At 37.5% G+C, this 16,545-nt stretch overlaps 1 protein-coding gene across 2 annotated transcripts in view; it reads left to right on the top strand.

Moving 5' to 3' along the window:
• Positions 1 to 14,308, top strand: part of LOC133607454 (T-box transcription factor TBX2b-like) — a 48,637-nt gene extending 34,329 nt beyond the window's left edge. Inside the window, exons 2-7 of one of the 2 annotated variants that reach the window (XM_061962077.2) lie at positions 1,360 to 1,627; positions 1,749 to 1,895; positions 3,460 to 3,536; positions 3,609 to 3,754; positions 4,389 to 4,840; positions 12,132 to 14,308. In XM_061962077.2, the coding sequence (XP_061818061.1) occupies positions 1,360 to 1,627; positions 1,749 to 1,895; positions 3,460 to 3,536; positions 3,609 to 3,754; positions 4,389 to 4,840; positions 12,132 to 12,473 (1,432 nt within the window). In that variant the 3' untranslated portion in view covers positions 12,474 to 14,308. The remainder of the gene's footprint in view (positions 1 to 1,359; positions 1,628 to 1,748; positions 1,896 to 3,459; positions 3,537 to 3,608; positions 3,755 to 4,388; positions 4,841 to 12,131) is intronic. The other variant, XM_061962080.2, reaches the window with a different exon arrangement.
• The last annotated feature ends 2,237 nt before the right edge of the window (positions 14,309 to 16,545 follow it).

The following is a 16,545-nucleotide window of genomic DNA, read 5'->3' as shown; positions in this document are numbered from 1 at the left end:
GCCCCTTCAACAGCATAGCTGATGCCTCAATGATGCCGTACTGAGTGGTGCCAATGTCTTAGCCTCAGTTGAGATTGCGCGATATGTGGAGGAATCCATATTTTAAACTCCCACTTTTCTTTTTTGTTCTTTGTGAGTCTTAAGTTAATTGACGCTATTTGAAGATGAGGGATTCGAAATAATGGCGCTGGGTCAAATAAATGGGAGCGGCAACTATGCTGAGTTACCAAACTTTTGGTGGACGTGGTACTTTTTTTCACCAAAAGCCTCACTCACCTTTACACTGTTACCTTTGTTGGTGAGCCAAAGAAAATTGGCTCAAATATATTCTATTATATTCTATTCTATTCAAACTCAGGAATATGAATACACGTTCCACAGCCCACACATTTTCTTTTCGATTATAATGTATTTATAATTGTGAGAAGCCAAAATCAAAAATTGGACTATTTCCCCATCCCTAAAACATTTAGTTAATACTTTAGTGTAAGGCAGGGCTATTCAACTAGCGGGCCAGGGGCCAAATCCGGCCTGGAAATGCCACGATACATCTTCCCAAGTTGAGTACAAAACATGGGAGACAAACTTTTTTCCAGCAAATTACTAAAAAAAGACTAGAGTGCTCCTGCTGTATAGAGGAACTTAAACCACTGTAAACACATCGGCACATCCTTCCATTGATATTTTAAACTTGCTAGCAAACAGAACGCTAGCGTCCAAACCCATGATTTACATAACAGAGCATTCCTTTAAGTCATCTCCTTTTTGGCAGTTTTTTTTCATAATGTGATTTATGTAACTAAGGTGTATGTAACTTACTTCAGATGCAGTCAGTAATCATTTGTTCAACGTCTTTAGGTATACTAGTCTTGTTACTCAAGGTTCCATTTTAGGTCCTCGCTTTTTCATCATTTGGGCTGTTCAACTGGTGGCCTGCGAGTTCAGTTCAAAATACTTGTGAGGGGCTCACATTTTTGCAGCAGATTCTTAAAAACGCACTCGTGCTGTCATAGAGATGATCTTTGACTAGAGGTTTTGCAGAAGGTTTTTGACAGCAGACTCTAACAAAATAAATAGACCAAAATCAAATGACTACTGTAGAGGACGCTGGTTCTCCAGGATATACAAAATAAGACTAATAGTGAAAGGAGAAGTCCAGCCCCCCAGTCCTTAGCTTATTTGCCCTAAAACACTTTAGTTCAATATCCCTGGTGTCAGGGTTCAGCCCTAACAAACATAATGCATGCTCTGTGATTACTTTTCTCTTGCGATATTGTTTGAAATAAACTACTGCCATAACCATAATTCAGGGAAAAGCAGTTCCCAAAAGCAGTGTGTTCATTTGACTGTGTGTTACAGGAGGATGTTCCCCGCTTTCAAAGTAAAGGTTGATGGCCTTGACAAAACTTCTAAATATATCCTGCTGATGGACATCGTCTCTGTTGATGACTTCCGTTACAAGTTTCACAACTCCCGCTGGATAGTAGCTGGAAAAGCAGACCCGGAGATGCCAAAGCGCATGTACATTCATCCTGACAGTCCATCCAAGGGAGAGCAATGGATGAGCAAGCCTGTTGCATTCCATAAACTCAAACTCACCAACAATATATCGGATAAGCACGGATTTGTAAGTAGTCATTTCAGATCTGTCATTATCCCATAAAACACATATGACTGAAGTCACCCTCTAAAATGTGATTGTGTCACAAGGCAAGTTCATTCTAATTGACTCATCTTTGTTTCTTTAGACAATTTTGAATTCAATGCATAAATACCAGCCCAGGTTCCATATTGTGAGAGCCAACGACATCATGAAACTTCCATACAGCACCTTCCTGACTTATGTTTTCCCAGAGACTGAGTTTATTGCTGTCACTGCTTACCAAAACGAGAAGGTACCTCAACCTGTCATCCACACTAACACAGGTGCATTGTTTGCATGCAGGGCTGCAGCGATTGATTATTTTAGTATTCGAGTAAATTGAGTAATATATCGATTAATTGGTTCAAATAATTGAATAAAATACACTATATAGCCTGAAAGAGTCCTTCAGGAACAATAGTTAAAATAAACAAGGATTTGTATTTCTTCTTGAGAATCACTATATTACTTATATGTAGAAAATAAAACACTGTGTAGCCTCAAACCCTGTAATAAATAACTTAACCAAAAGTGTCTTTTTGCAACATTTACACAGATGCCGAGGGGGCACTAACTTTCCAATGTATTTAACATAGCATATACCACCCTATTATGGCTTCTAGAATGTAATGTCGTAACTACGTACGTATGTAACACGTTCAGTTACAGTAGCTTTGGGTGCTGTTAGTTAATGATAGCTATTTGGCTAGCTAGCGTTAGCTGTCATTAAATGTATGTATATTCTATCGTAACAACAACATGACTGCAAATTGTTCTTTGCTTCTCTTGGACTGTTTTTATCTTTTGCACGTGGTCCCTGTGCGCACGTGTTGGCGAGACAGGGTGAGTGACAGCCGTGAACACCATTTATTTTTGTTTTGGCCGGAATTTTTTTTTTTATTACATAAACTTAGTAATTGTGAAACATATGGACAGTTTTAAAACAAATGTGTTGTTTTAAACCACTGATGGTAACCAACATAAGCTAGCCAATGGTGTTCTTGTTGCATTTTTTGGTTTGAAAAATGTAACTGTAAGCAAGTTGCAAACAGCCCATTTAATATACATTTGAAAAGGTATTTATTTAAGGAGTGGTGTTGGATTTTGGGACACACAACTCGTTAGGATCAACATGTCCTCACAGGTGTTTGACTAACACATTTGTAATGCAGGTCAAACATATAAGATGTTAGCTACCAAAATGGACATTTATGTTATTTCTGCTATTTTACTGCTCTTAAATATGTAAGATGCTTTCTGGTGGTGTGCTGCATCATTGATGTAGTGCTATTGTGAAATGTCAGCACAGTCAGTGCACACACTTCAACACAATATCTGTCTTTTTCACTTTTAAATAATCACAAAACCTGTGACAGCTTCTCTAGTCTTCTTTGGGCCTTTTGCTCTCTTTCCCCCTTTTCTTGGAGCCGTCTTTCTCAGCCGTCACTCAGCTGTCCCCGCTAAACAGGCCATAGCATCTGCAGTGCAACCGGCATCACCGCTTATGTGTGCTCAAGTCTTGGGGAAACAAACTCTGCTTTTTTTAAGGTCCAGGTACTTCACACGGTCTGGATTTTATAAATTGTATTCATCAAACTCATTAATCGAATCATCAAAGCAACAAAATACAAATCGAGTATTTTTTCAAGTTAATCGATGAATCGTTGCAGCCCTATTTGCAAAAGTGCAAGGTCAAATATGCTGTTAAAAATATATATATGTAAATTATATAAGACCTTTACGTTCTGGATTGAGCACCGTGATTTCATAGGGGATATTTCAAACGGGTAACTAATAAATTATCTTGTTTCTACAAGATCACGCAGCTAAAAATTGACAACAACCCTTTTGCCAAAGGATTCAGGGACACAGGCAATGGAAGACGAGAAAAAAGGTTTGTTTACTTGTACTAGTGCAGAAGTCTCAGCTTCCCTCATAGGCCCTAAACTCAGTCCACTTTCTGCAGGAACAATCCTCTAAACATATCCCCACTACATGAGAACAAAGCAGACTGTGCTGATTCGGACGACTCTTGGGACCAGCCCAGTACCAGCGACGCGTTTTATTCTCCTCAGCAATCTTGGGCTGTGACATCCATGCCAAACTGTCAAGGTGACACAACAACTTCTGTTTTTTTTTTGTTTGCTTGTTGACATTTTTACACACATGAACACAAATTCACTTTTAACCAGAATTATTTTTTAATGTCTACAGGGTTCATGTTAAAAAAACATATTTTGAAGGTCATAGACAGTTTTTTTATGAAACTATTTAATTTTGTGGAAATTCATTTAACGCGGTCATGTCCTGAACCAATCAACAGCAAGGGACGGCTGTAATTTAAAAGTTTTTTTTTAATGTTTTGTTATCTTTGATGGAATTCTTGCCTTTTATTGTACATGTGTCATACTCATTGGGGAGTGAAGCGCAGGCATTGCGTGCAGGGTGAGTCTGGCAGGGTGTCAACAAGCGTGTTTGCAGTAACATGAATTATTTAGTCAGTGGGGCCAGCAATAAAAAAAACAACACAATGAGCCAAGTTGTTCAACATAGATCACAACCACAAGTTGTTGTGTGATTCATTTTGAAAGCCTCCAATCAGTTTGTTTTAATAAGGCAACCAAAATAGCCACAGTGCTTTTATTCACACTATTTTTTTTTCTTTCAAATGTTCTTTGGAGCTGCATACAACTAATGCAGATATGTGGTGTAACTGTTTTCACGCCCAATCACATGTTACCAACAGATGATAACACAGGAAGCGATTCAGATATCGATCTGCAAGGTGAGGATATCGGTGAAGCCGGTGGCTCTTGGGTCGAATCCTCGTCTCCGCTGAGTATGAAGAGTGACGTGAAGGATCCGCCAACGTCTGCTGAGAATTTCTTGGCGGAGCTAAATCCTTCACAAGGCTACAGGAGTAAAATCAAAGATGGCCTGAAACAACTGCCTCTTCTGTCAATGGAAACACAAAGCTCATCATCACAGAGTACAGGACATCTACAGACTGAGGTGCTCTCAAACAGCCATCTTGGGCCACCTTTCCTGTTTCACCCAGGACAGTTGTCTCTGAAGACAGGGGCTTTTCACCCTTTGGGACATCTGTTTTCCTCTTTCTCAGGATTAAACGAGCCAGAACACAGAGGGGTATCTCAAAGCCTCGCATCTCCATCGCCATTCATGTTTCACCTAGCTCAGGTATGGCAACTGAAACACCTCAATGTATTTGGAAGTGTAAAATTGTGTTCTCAATAACAATAACAATCTAATGAGATCCAATAAAAATACTGAATACAATTTTTTGAAGACAATAATACACCCAAAAAATGATTAATTATATTTCTGTGTGTTGGTTGGTTAGTTAGTAACATAACTCAAAAAGTTATGAGCAAATTTTTTAATGAAACTTTCAGGAAATGTCAGAAGTGTTTGCAAAATAGATTTTAATCTCAATGAGTTTTTACCTGGTTAAATAAAGGAAAATGAAAATGAAAGTGATCGATTTTCGGGGTGATCTAGATCATTTCCATTAGGGGTAACCCGATACAACTTTTTAACTTCCGATACGATGCCAAAATTTAAGCCTTTGAGTATTTGCCGATATCGATAATAATTCGATACAATATCAGCACAAACCATTGTATATATTATATCATGTTGTTGCATGCCAAGTTTGAAAAGGTTTTGCCAAGTGAAATTACTCAAACAGAGAACAATGTTAGGTATGAAAACACTAACCTATTTGATACATTTGGAATGGACATATGTTGTCTTTAAATTGAAGTGGAGTGGCAATTTGTATTTTGTCAATAACTAGTCGCCACAATAGTTCATTAAGATCATGACAGAGTAATTTGAATGATCCAGACACGTTTGTTCCTGGATATTTTCTAATACGCTTCTGTCTTGGAGACTTTGTATCAGTAAGTAATATGCAAGATCATTATTTAATAGTTGTTTATAGGGGTATACCGGTATTGTAGGTACCGCAGTTTTACGGTTTCAAAGTCTTCACAATAATGCCGTGACGCGTGACGGTATCAAACAAAAACTGGGTGTGTACATTTTTTCTGCCGCTTTAGTGTTGGCCGGGTCTGTAAATAAACTACATCTCCTAGAATACTCTGGGCAGCGCGGGGCCGTCAAGGTGGGGGCATGGAACGCCGTAAGCAGGAAGTGAAGTGTGTTCGTGGCAGATGAGAAGAATTGTTTTTGGACATTTCCTGAAAAAAAAATCCATCTAAATTGATCCACAACTGTTTGAGTTATGTTGCTAACAAACAAACAAACCCTGGCGAAAACATAATCTATTTGGTGGACGTAAGAAAGTCTGCATTCCGCAAAGTAAAGGGCGGCACTTTCGTCTCGAGCCGGTCACGTAGCACAGAACGGAAGGAAATTAAAAATAAAAAACCCTGTACACAGCGGGAATTACGGGCAAACTGAAAAGTGTCTTGATGAATTCTCAATTCATCCATCCACTTTACCACTAGCTTTGTGGCTATGTTGACATCATCGGCTGGTGAGCTGCTTCTTCGCCTCGGTGCTCATGAAAGTTTATTCTAGATCATAAATCATGCCTCTCACCTGGATAGTAGAAGGACGTGGACATACTCCGACAAGTTTGTACACTTTGACAGCCAATTTAGACCCGGTAATAGCGAGAAAGACATGACAAAATGCTTGGTTCGACCCACCTTTTGCTCGCAAAGATTATGAGTCATTCTTCATCTAAACGGGAATATAACAAGATTCTACTAATCCGCATCCCAGTGACAGCAGACCTTGTACAGTAAGTGATGTTTTATTATGTTTGTTGGCTCTCATGAAGTCTGCAGTGAGTAGAAATCAGTGATGTTGCTGAAGAAAAAAGCGAAAACCATGATGCGTTTTGGAAATTAATGTTTTGCATGTGCTTGAAATGACCAAAATATGTAAATATTACATGTTATTATAAATGTGCGCTTTACTACTTTACATATATACTGTACTTACAGCATGTATATAAAACCTTAATGGAGGTGTTTGGATGTTTTTAAGGGCTTTATAGAAAGAATAGAGCGACTCCCGTAGGCTTCATTTTAAGCAGACTTTTGATTGCATTTATTTATAATTTAGAATGCATAAAAAACTGTGTTCTTGTCTTACAAAAAGATTGTGAATAATAGGCAAAAATCTAAAAAAAAAAAAAGTGCAGTTTACTGTTTGAAGGGGAGCTGCACTTTTTTGGAATTTTGCCTATCGTTCACAACCATTATGAAAGACTTTTTTTTAATGCATTCTAAATATTAAATAAATGCGATCAAAAGTCCGTTACAATGGAACCTATGGGAGCCGTTCAATTCTGGCTATAGAGCCTTTAAAAAAACATCTAAACACCTCCATTGAGGTTTTATATACATGATGTAAGTATATATGTAATGTAGTAATGAGCACATTTATAATAACTTTTAATATTTACGTATTATGATCATTTCAAGCATACGTTTTTTTTTTTTTTTTCTTCATCTTTGATTTCTGCTCACTGCAGGCTTCATGAGAGCCAACAAAAATAATTAAACATCACTTACTGTGCAAAGAATGCTGTCATTAGGACCCTGACTGCAAATATGTTCATATATTCCCATTTAGATGAAGAATGTCTCATAACAAAGAATGGGTGTGGGGTGTGGGGGGAACAAGCACTTTTCGTGTCGTTCTCACCAGTTCCAGTGGCGATCAAAATGTCCCAATTTGTCAGATTATATCTTCAGCCATCTACTTTCCAGGTGATAGGCATGATTTATAATCTACAATAAACTTCCAAGGAGCAGGGAAGCAAGGAAGCAGCATGATGTAAACATAGGGAAACACGGAAGGGATTATGTCACCGCTATAAATAGTTTGTCTTTGTTAGCGCTTATAATAACAATATCACTAATATTTGGTTAATAATTAAGTCACAACATGTAAATGGAGTATTGTTGGCGGTTTTTGAATGGTTATTTATCTGATTTTATGGGCAGAATAGTGGTGCTCCCATTTGCTCTGCTGTTAGCAGACTTTTATATACGTTTATTTAATATTTAGAATACATTAAGAAAAAAAAATACATCCGTCGTCATGTCTTTCAGTATGATTGTGAACGAAAGACAAACTTTAAAAAAAAGCGCAGTTCCCCTTTAATACTGTGATAATACCGTACTTTGAGATTTTGATATTGTTACATCCCTACTTGTTTATATTGACAATTGTCATGTTTTGGACTATTATTGTTCTATTCAGGATACTTATGTATATCTCGCTTGTGCGCTGTTGTGTGCGAAGCGGTTGTGTAGCTGCCAGCTCCTTGTAGCCTGTAGTCTACCATGTTTACCTGTTTTGAATGACTTCACTAAAATACGAGGAAAGGCCAACCTTGTGTGCATATTGAAGGACTTTTAGATATTAACTGGCTGTCCAGCTTTGTACTCGTAAACGTGCTGCAGGACTGTTTGTATCAGACATTTTAGATGAACGCCAACATCATACGACACTTGTTTTTTTCTGATATTGAACCAATATCAGTATTGGATCGGGACACCACCTAATATCTAATACGTTACCTTACATTTATGTTACGAGGCTCAACTTATCTGTGTGTGTATGCAGTTGGCCACCCACAGAGACAAAGAGAGTAGATGACTGACAGGAGGGTTCAGCCTGTTTATTTAATTCTGCTATCGAACAAACACACTCCGCTGCTGAGACCAATGCAAAGAGTGAACCTTTTTGCAGCTTGTTTAGAAGCGATCGACCGATGAACAAAACAAACACACACAGCTATAGCAATTTAATTTATTCTTTGATTTGCGGGGGATTATTTGTCTGTTCGTTAATTAGTTAGCAACATAGCTCAAAAAATTATGGACGGAATTTTATGAAACTTTGAGAAATATGATAAGGAACAATGATTACATTTCTGGGGGTGACATGGGTCACCGTCTGGATTTGCAAGTTTTTGTAAGGATTATTAAAATCGAGACGTAGGGCCTGGCGGAGGTCTGCGCTCTCCCATTGTTATAAAGTTTAAATGTGTTTCTGCAGTCTGTCAGAATTTCACGAGTGTATTTTGGTTCAAGGCCCTTACCAACGACAGTGGTACCTCCCTTTTCATACGCACCGCTTTTTCAAGGAGGTTCTCCACAAAAAGTTTGCCCGATTTTTGTATACAGTGTCGGTAAACGTATGGCCAAACATAGCAAACTAACTAGATTGCACTCGTATCATTTGGAAAAGTCGAGTGCCCAGAAAAAGAATTATATGCGTTATTAATGTCGTCTTGTTGTGTTGGTAATACAATGTGTGAGTGCAACTCTGTGCCTGGTGTATTTCTATTGATAATATCAAATAATTGACAACTACACTTTAAATATTAAAATAACTTATCCATCTACATTGTTTATTACTGAAATTTTAAGATGCCGTTTCCATCTCAGTTTATAGACTCTGGGTGGTGGTCACATTGTCGTAACTAAATAAGCTTGCATTTCATGTTAATTTTAAGATGCTCCATTTTTTTTATCCATACAAATACTTTGAATGCACATACTTTCTTATAGTTGTAATATGATTATGATATGACAAAGTCGTAAAACTCGAGTAGCATGGCAGGAAGTTGTTATGTTTGCGGAAGTTTGTTACAAGTTTTGTGCATTTGCAATCGGATCAGGCAGCTGAGTAAATCGGGAAGTGACAGTTACACTACAAGTCTCTTTGTGTTATTATTGAGTATGACTGCAAAATAAGACTTCATGGGGCCCAAGAAAGTTGCAAGTGCCAGCACTTGGATTAAAAGCTGACAAAACACGTGTGAACTCAAGAAAGCGCTGTTCGCAAACTACAAAGATAGCGTATGTCTGGCTTTTTCCTTCCCTCCTCCCTCTCAGTGTTCGCCAACAAGATTTTTAATCAAGATCAAAGTGATTTCGTTCATTTGTTCATTCATTTGCTGCAAGAAAAGTCTAAATATTTTATATGAAATGTTAATGATTGGGTTTTTTATAGTCTTTAGCTTGTCTGTCTTCATGTTTATGCAGGATACTGTATATCCTGATTACCAGAACGCCTACGATTATGATAGGAGGAGATGCAAGTACAATTATTTAGCTCTGCAATGTAATTTATTTAGGCTAAAACTGTTTTGCAATCACTTTTTTGCGCTTATATTAGGTATATTTGAAATGTGATGCAAACTGGCTGTGAGAAAGGCGGTGATTGCTCTCCAAAGACAGACGATGGACATAGAATCATTCGTCCTAGAGACCATTTACATGAAAACATGTCTTGCAACATTCATGTTAATGCATTCTTGCAAGTATTTCTGGATTATACCAGATGCACCATCACCACACAGGTTCCTCCCAGAGCATACCTTTGGCGTGCTAAAAAATTGTCTCGATTGCACTTCTACAGTATATCGCTCAGAAAAGGGTGTTGTGCTGCATTTTCCATAACAAAACGAAACGGCACAGCCCGGAGAAGCATATAATGTCATGAATGTGGAAGGAAATTAGTCTCTCCATAGTCATAGCCTGTCGGGTACACGTAATTACCTCATTTGAATAGGGTGGTCTTCACCCCTTTTGCACCAGTTACCAATTGTACATGCATTCTTAGCAGATTGCTTGCAACAAGCCCACCAATTTCATTGCATTTTTTTTTTTTTTTTTTTACAATACTTTGCACATGCTGTTTAGCGCGTGCTTTATGGTTATGGTTATGGTTTGAGTTTATTTCAAACATGCATACAATTACAACATGATGAATCACAATATCCAGTTTCTCTTTTCAACATGTTCGAAAAGGAGTAGGGAGAAGCAGAGCCTTTTTAATCCTACACTTTTGTTCACTTCCTGTACTCAATTTATTCACAATGTACTCCATGAAGAATAAAATTAAAAAAATAATTAATAATCAATAGTGAAGTAAGTTGTATGTCATATCGTGTGATGAATAAGATTGTCAATAAGTTCAAAAAGGTTATCATGGTTCTTGTTCTTGGTATTTTGTAAACACTTGGAGTTTCAACAGTTTCTTGAAGTGGATCATATCAGTACATTGTTTGATTTCTTTACTTAATCCATTCCATAATTTAATTCCACATACTGATATACTAAAGGTTGTTAGTGCTGTACATGCATACAAATGCTTGAAGTTACATTTTTCTCTGAGGTTATACTTCTCCTCTTTTGTTGAGAAGAATTGTTGTACATACTTGGGTAACAGGTTATAGTTTGCTTTGTGCATAATTTCAGCTGTTTGCAAATTCACTAGATCGTGGAATTTCAATATTTTCGTTTCAATAAATAAAGGGTTGGAATGTTCTCTATATCCAACATTATGTATTATTCCATGTCATCTTTTTTGTAACACAGTTAGTGACTAAAGCGTACTTTTGTAGTTATTTCCCTATATTTCTAACCTGACTCTCTCGCCAGATCCTTGTAGTTCGCTGAGCTCCACACAAGGATCTGGGACTTCTCTATAGGAGCTGTATTTCAGAAGGCAGGGCCTTGTAAAAAAATCATTGTATGTGACTGGATAAACCACTTGTCCGTTATCTTGAATGACGTACTCCTTCAACCACTCACATCGAAATCAACCCGTGACGCTGATGAGAGCGACACTGGGAAATCCAAAACAGAACAAACGACATATTGGATAATGACAGAGCAAAGAGTTAGAGAACTTTTACTGAAACAACGCAGCAATGTCAGTACACGATTTATGTTGCAAAATAGTTACAATAGCAGAATCAATGTCAGCACGCGACTCCTCACTGCGTGCCGACATTTTTGTTTGAATCAAACAGCCGCTTCGGCGCTACGTCACATCTATGAAATCCCGCCCGGCGACACTGATTGGTTCATTATTTTTTGTTATCTTGAAGGAGTTTGCAATGCCCTCAAGCCCAGATCCTTGTGTGGAGCTCAGCGAACTACAAGGATCTGGCGAGAGTCAGGTTACCATATTTCTACACAGTAACTCAGATATGGTAACACTAGTGAGCAGTAGAGAATATGAAGTGATTTTTGGTCCAATATGTATTTAGTTTTATTAATTATTGACATATTTCTTGCCACCTTATGTTGTGTATTTTTATATGAGATTTCCAGATCTTTTTATCATCAATTGAATTGGGGATAAGTTGATTGGCAACACTAAATTGGCCCTAGTGTGTGGATGTGAGTGTGAATGTTGTCTGTCTATCTGTGTTGGCCCTGCGATGAGGTGGCGACTTGTCCAGGGTGTACCCCGCCTTCCGCCCGATTGTAGCTGAGATAGGCTCCAGCGCCCCCCGCGACCCCAAAGGGAATAAGCGGTAGAAAATGGATGGATGGATGGATGAATTGAGATCTTAGTTGATCAGGCCCTTAGGCAATCCAAAGACACAGTCTTTAGTGAATTTGTAGATGTATGGTCATTGATGAGATCAATAAACTAATATGTTTTGTATTCATTCAAACAGGGAATTTCACTCCCACCCTTTGGAGGGTTGCTGTCATACCCATGGAGCTACATGGCATCACCAGCTGCAATGGCCGCAGCACTCCCGACTGGTTCCACAACCTCATCGTTTTTAAGAAACCGCTCTTTTCACAACACCCTTCCGTGGTTGCGGTTCAGCCCTTATCAGATACCAGCCGCTGCCGGATTGAGCCAAAAACCCCCTCCAGCGAGTTCTAACTCGACTAAATCCGAACGGTCCAAACCGTACAGCCGAGAGTCCAGTCCAGTGTCAGACAGTCACAACCATAACAAGGCTGGAAACCAGCAGACTGCTCCACTTGATATCATAGCTTCCTCCTAGGAACTCCAAAGCATACACAACGCTGTACTTGATGAATTAATTTCACCACTGCTATAAACATTTATTAATGTTCATCCGTATGTGTTGCATATTCCACTGACAACCACAACATCCCGCATATTATGTCAGAAGGTCAGTTCAACGTAAAAAGCACTGTGCATAACAAACACTCCAGTCTATTCATAAATACATTTACTTGTGTTTCATTTACATGCCTGCTGCCTTGACTTTAAAGCGTCTGTAGGATTTTTTTGTCCACACAGAAAAGCATCCTTGAGGTTAAAGTCAAGGTATCTGAGGTAAAAGGTTAATTCAGTCCATCTTCCTTTTTAATACTCACATACTGGTATGTACAATAGCAGCCTCCTTCATCTTTATTTACTATTGTATTGATCCATATAAGTATTTTTTTCCCTCAAGTCTTAAAACCATGGGTCGTCTTATATTTGGGGGTCCAGAGATGTATACAGTAGTACCTCAACTTAAGAGCTTAATTAGTTTTGTGACAGGGCTCTTAACTCAAAACACTTGTATCCAAAATCTACCTATTCTATTAAGATTAATTTGAATTATTTTCCTCGGTGCTCGCCCCTTCCCAAAAAAGCTCAATTTTAGCATGTAAAATGCCTTTTAAAAAGAAAAACAAACTTTTAGATGAGCAACATTGTATAAAACCATAAAACATAATGCACTAATAACAACTACAGTAATTGTATAAAGTAATGTAATAATAATATACAGCATTTACCTTGGAGTGTGGACTTTTACGTTATTTCCTTCCAGTCAAACACACCATCAGCAGGTTTCAATAATTTATTGCATAAATGTCTGCCGGTCAGATATTATTTAACATACTTGGCTGGTGTTGGACTCAATCTGCTTCAGTATGTCGCAGACTAGCAATGATACGCTTAAATTGTTTCACCAAGTTGGAGAAACGGTGTCTTATTTAATTCAGTGAATATGATCCACTTCTCAACTCTGTCCTTCACTCTCACTTTCTTATTTCCCGTGGTTAGAAAGAAAAACAACTTATGTCTATCCTCACATTTTACAGATTTGTGACATTTGCTATACCAACTCATAGCAGGGATGCTAATAAAAAAAATGGTTTTAAACTTAAAGCATAATAAATAGCAGAGAGACAGCTCTTAAGTTGAGGTATCACTGTATGAACAGTTCTTTAAAAACAAAATAGAAGTTATCGAATATTCAGGGCAAGTCGGTATTTGTTTTAATATCTGACAAGGATCAGCAGCCAATGTTTTTTTTTGTTCTTTTCAGGCTTCAATTATTTTAAACCTCACGCCTAAAATGCTGGAAGTAAAGCATAGTTCAAACTTCAATTTGTATGTCACAGTTTTCAAATAGTAATTTCAAGGCTAAATGGCCTATCTTAGATTTCACTTATCGACTTTGTTCAAACCTCCAGGTAGTTTTTCTTTACTCAAAAACCTGGCTGAGGGTGGATTTAATGATACCTGGAGAAAAGTTCACTTGTTTCTATTTCTAATTGATGTAATTTCCATTTGCGACGACTATTCACATCATCTTGTGTGACAGTAATATTGCTATTTAGTCCTGCCAATTAAATGTCGATTTAATGTGTCATGCTCACAAGATGCAGGTTTTCCTAATATGTTGTACAATCATGTAAATATGATCTGTTCTTTAATTTCACATATTGTTATGACAAACACTTCAAGCGGCCATTGCTAAAACTGCCAAAGAATTGTAAGAACACTCGTACACATTGTTTTACTGTAGCCAAGCAGCACTGTGCACTCAAAGGCAAAACTCAGGATACTTTTTGTGAGTTTGTGTGTTTCACTAATAAAAAGAAAAGAAGCTCATGTCGTTTTGTTGTCGTTATGTGATGCAAACACTAAAGTGTAGCTTATATTAATTATTTTGCATATTTAACCATCACATGTAGGATGGCAACCATGTAGAAATGCGCCTATCAGGTACATTTCATTGTGCCTCTTTCTCCAGTTTACAGGCGAATATTTATAGCATGACAAAAACTGTCGTTTTGGTGCCAAAGGGTCAGGCGGTCTCCCGAGAGGGAACGTTGAACTGAAAAAACCTCCCTTGCATGTGCAGTTGTGTGAATTTTCTCCCTGGCTGAGCATGGCTACATGCTGAGAGAACATCTCCACTGGCTTGGAAATGTGGCAAGCGGGTCAACAGCCAAGTTTGGCAGTCAGCAGAAAACTTCTAACAGTTCTGTTGGGTTGTTGGTGTGAGACTAGAATAGGAAGACTACACTCATCGTGCATCCAAGTCAAAGCCGTATGATCAATGAAAAAATAATAATGGAGCTTTGAATTACTTCATATTCAGTTATTCAGCATTATGATGCAGTGGTTCTTAAACTTGTTTCACCAAGACAGTACCACCTTAATGACCCACACTAAAATACAGTTGCAAAGTAGGCCTACATACTCATTAAAAACAAGGCAGAGGTTTTTTTTAACAAGTATGTTTAACATTTTTGGCCACTGTAATATTACACACAGTTTGTACAGTAACACCATGTTTGAATATTTAATTGATTATTTGGCATACCACTAAATGGAGCCAGTGTACTACATACTGTAAGCACTGTATTTATAATAACCAACTACAACATTACTAGGTACAATACACCTTGACAATCGACTAATCCAGTATTAACCACACACTTTAAAAAGATAGTAAACCTATATTACCTTATTTATATGACTTTTTCATTTATAAAAAATAAATAAATAAAATAAACATCATGCAGTGCAGTTGTGTTGGTATAAGCAGCCCTAGATGGTGCAGGCAGGGACAAGTATCAACATAAGTGAACATCATACCAGCTCAGACACTCCTTTAGGTGGAAAAAAATCAGTCTTTATTAAAAAAGAGAACATTCAGTACCAGGACAGTCGCCAAATGTCCAGTGTATATTGTAAATATTTTCAAAGTTGAAGTTTTATGGCATTTTTTCTCCTCATATTCTTATGTAGGAAATGCAATGGCTTTGATGGTAATGGAAATGATAAGTCATAATAATAATAATATTACTTATTGTTTCTGTTACTGAAATAATTTGTGTTTATTGTTTTAACCACTATTATGTATTAGTGTAATTGTTCATTTGTGTTTTGCCTTATTGCTTGTAGTACTGTATTTGTATATAAATTGCTTTATACATTTATATTCAATCCGATTCATTAAAATACAGTGGGATTTTTGTAAATACAATATATGAAAAAAAAAGGAAGTACGTTTTTTTTTTTTTATTGATCAAATATAAAGCAGAGACATTCAGGCTGAACAGAACAGTGAATTATGCAAGTAAGATGACCCCAAAAAATTGTAACCAATATGAGTTTGATGACTTGTTTACAGTGGAGATGCATTAATGTCAAGAATACTTCCATCAGTATGCATTTTCGAAATAAACTTAAACCATAACGCTGTTTTGAACTAGTAATTGCCACCATCTAGAGCACTGTGCTATCTAGCGGATTTGAATGGTACTACCCGGTGTTAAATACCAGCGTTCAATTGGAATTTTCGACAAATGAATAGTATATTCCTGTAAAGTCTGACTCGAGTACTTTTACTCTATAGCGATATATTAAAAATAAAATAATCACTTACAATTGTGGGGGAATTATTTTGACAAAATAATTTTGTCAAAGGGGACTAGGTTTTTTGGGGTTTTTTTAGAATATAATAGCGTACTATATTTGATAATGAAGACTTTTCCGTGGCGTTTCCACGCTTTATGCTGCACAAGCCGTTGCTGGGTTCGCCTCCATAGATCTTCCCAAACCCCGCCCACAGAAACGCCTCTGAAATGTGATTGGTTGTCCTGAGTCACACCGTTTTATAGAGCTACATCGACTAGACAGGCTGAGGTATTTTTTTATGATTATAGCAGCGGTCGCTGCATCGCCAGCAACTGATTATTTAACTCAACATTCATAAACAATAAAGAATGAGTACTATTTAAAAAGCAACATAATAGCAGTCATGTTAGTCTATCTTGTGTCGCACCTGTCTCTATACCGGAAGCTGGGGGTCAGAGGTG

This window comes from Nerophis lumbriciformis, linkage group LG09, assembly GCF_033978685.3.
Source record: "Nerophis lumbriciformis linkage group LG09, RoL_Nlum_v2.1, whole genome shotgun sequence".
In the NCBI taxonomy this organism is placed as follows: Eukaryota; Metazoa; Chordata; class Actinopteri; order Syngnathiformes; family Syngnathidae; genus Nerophis; species Nerophis lumbriciformis.
This window is presented reverse-complemented; position numbering and strand designations above follow the sequence as displayed.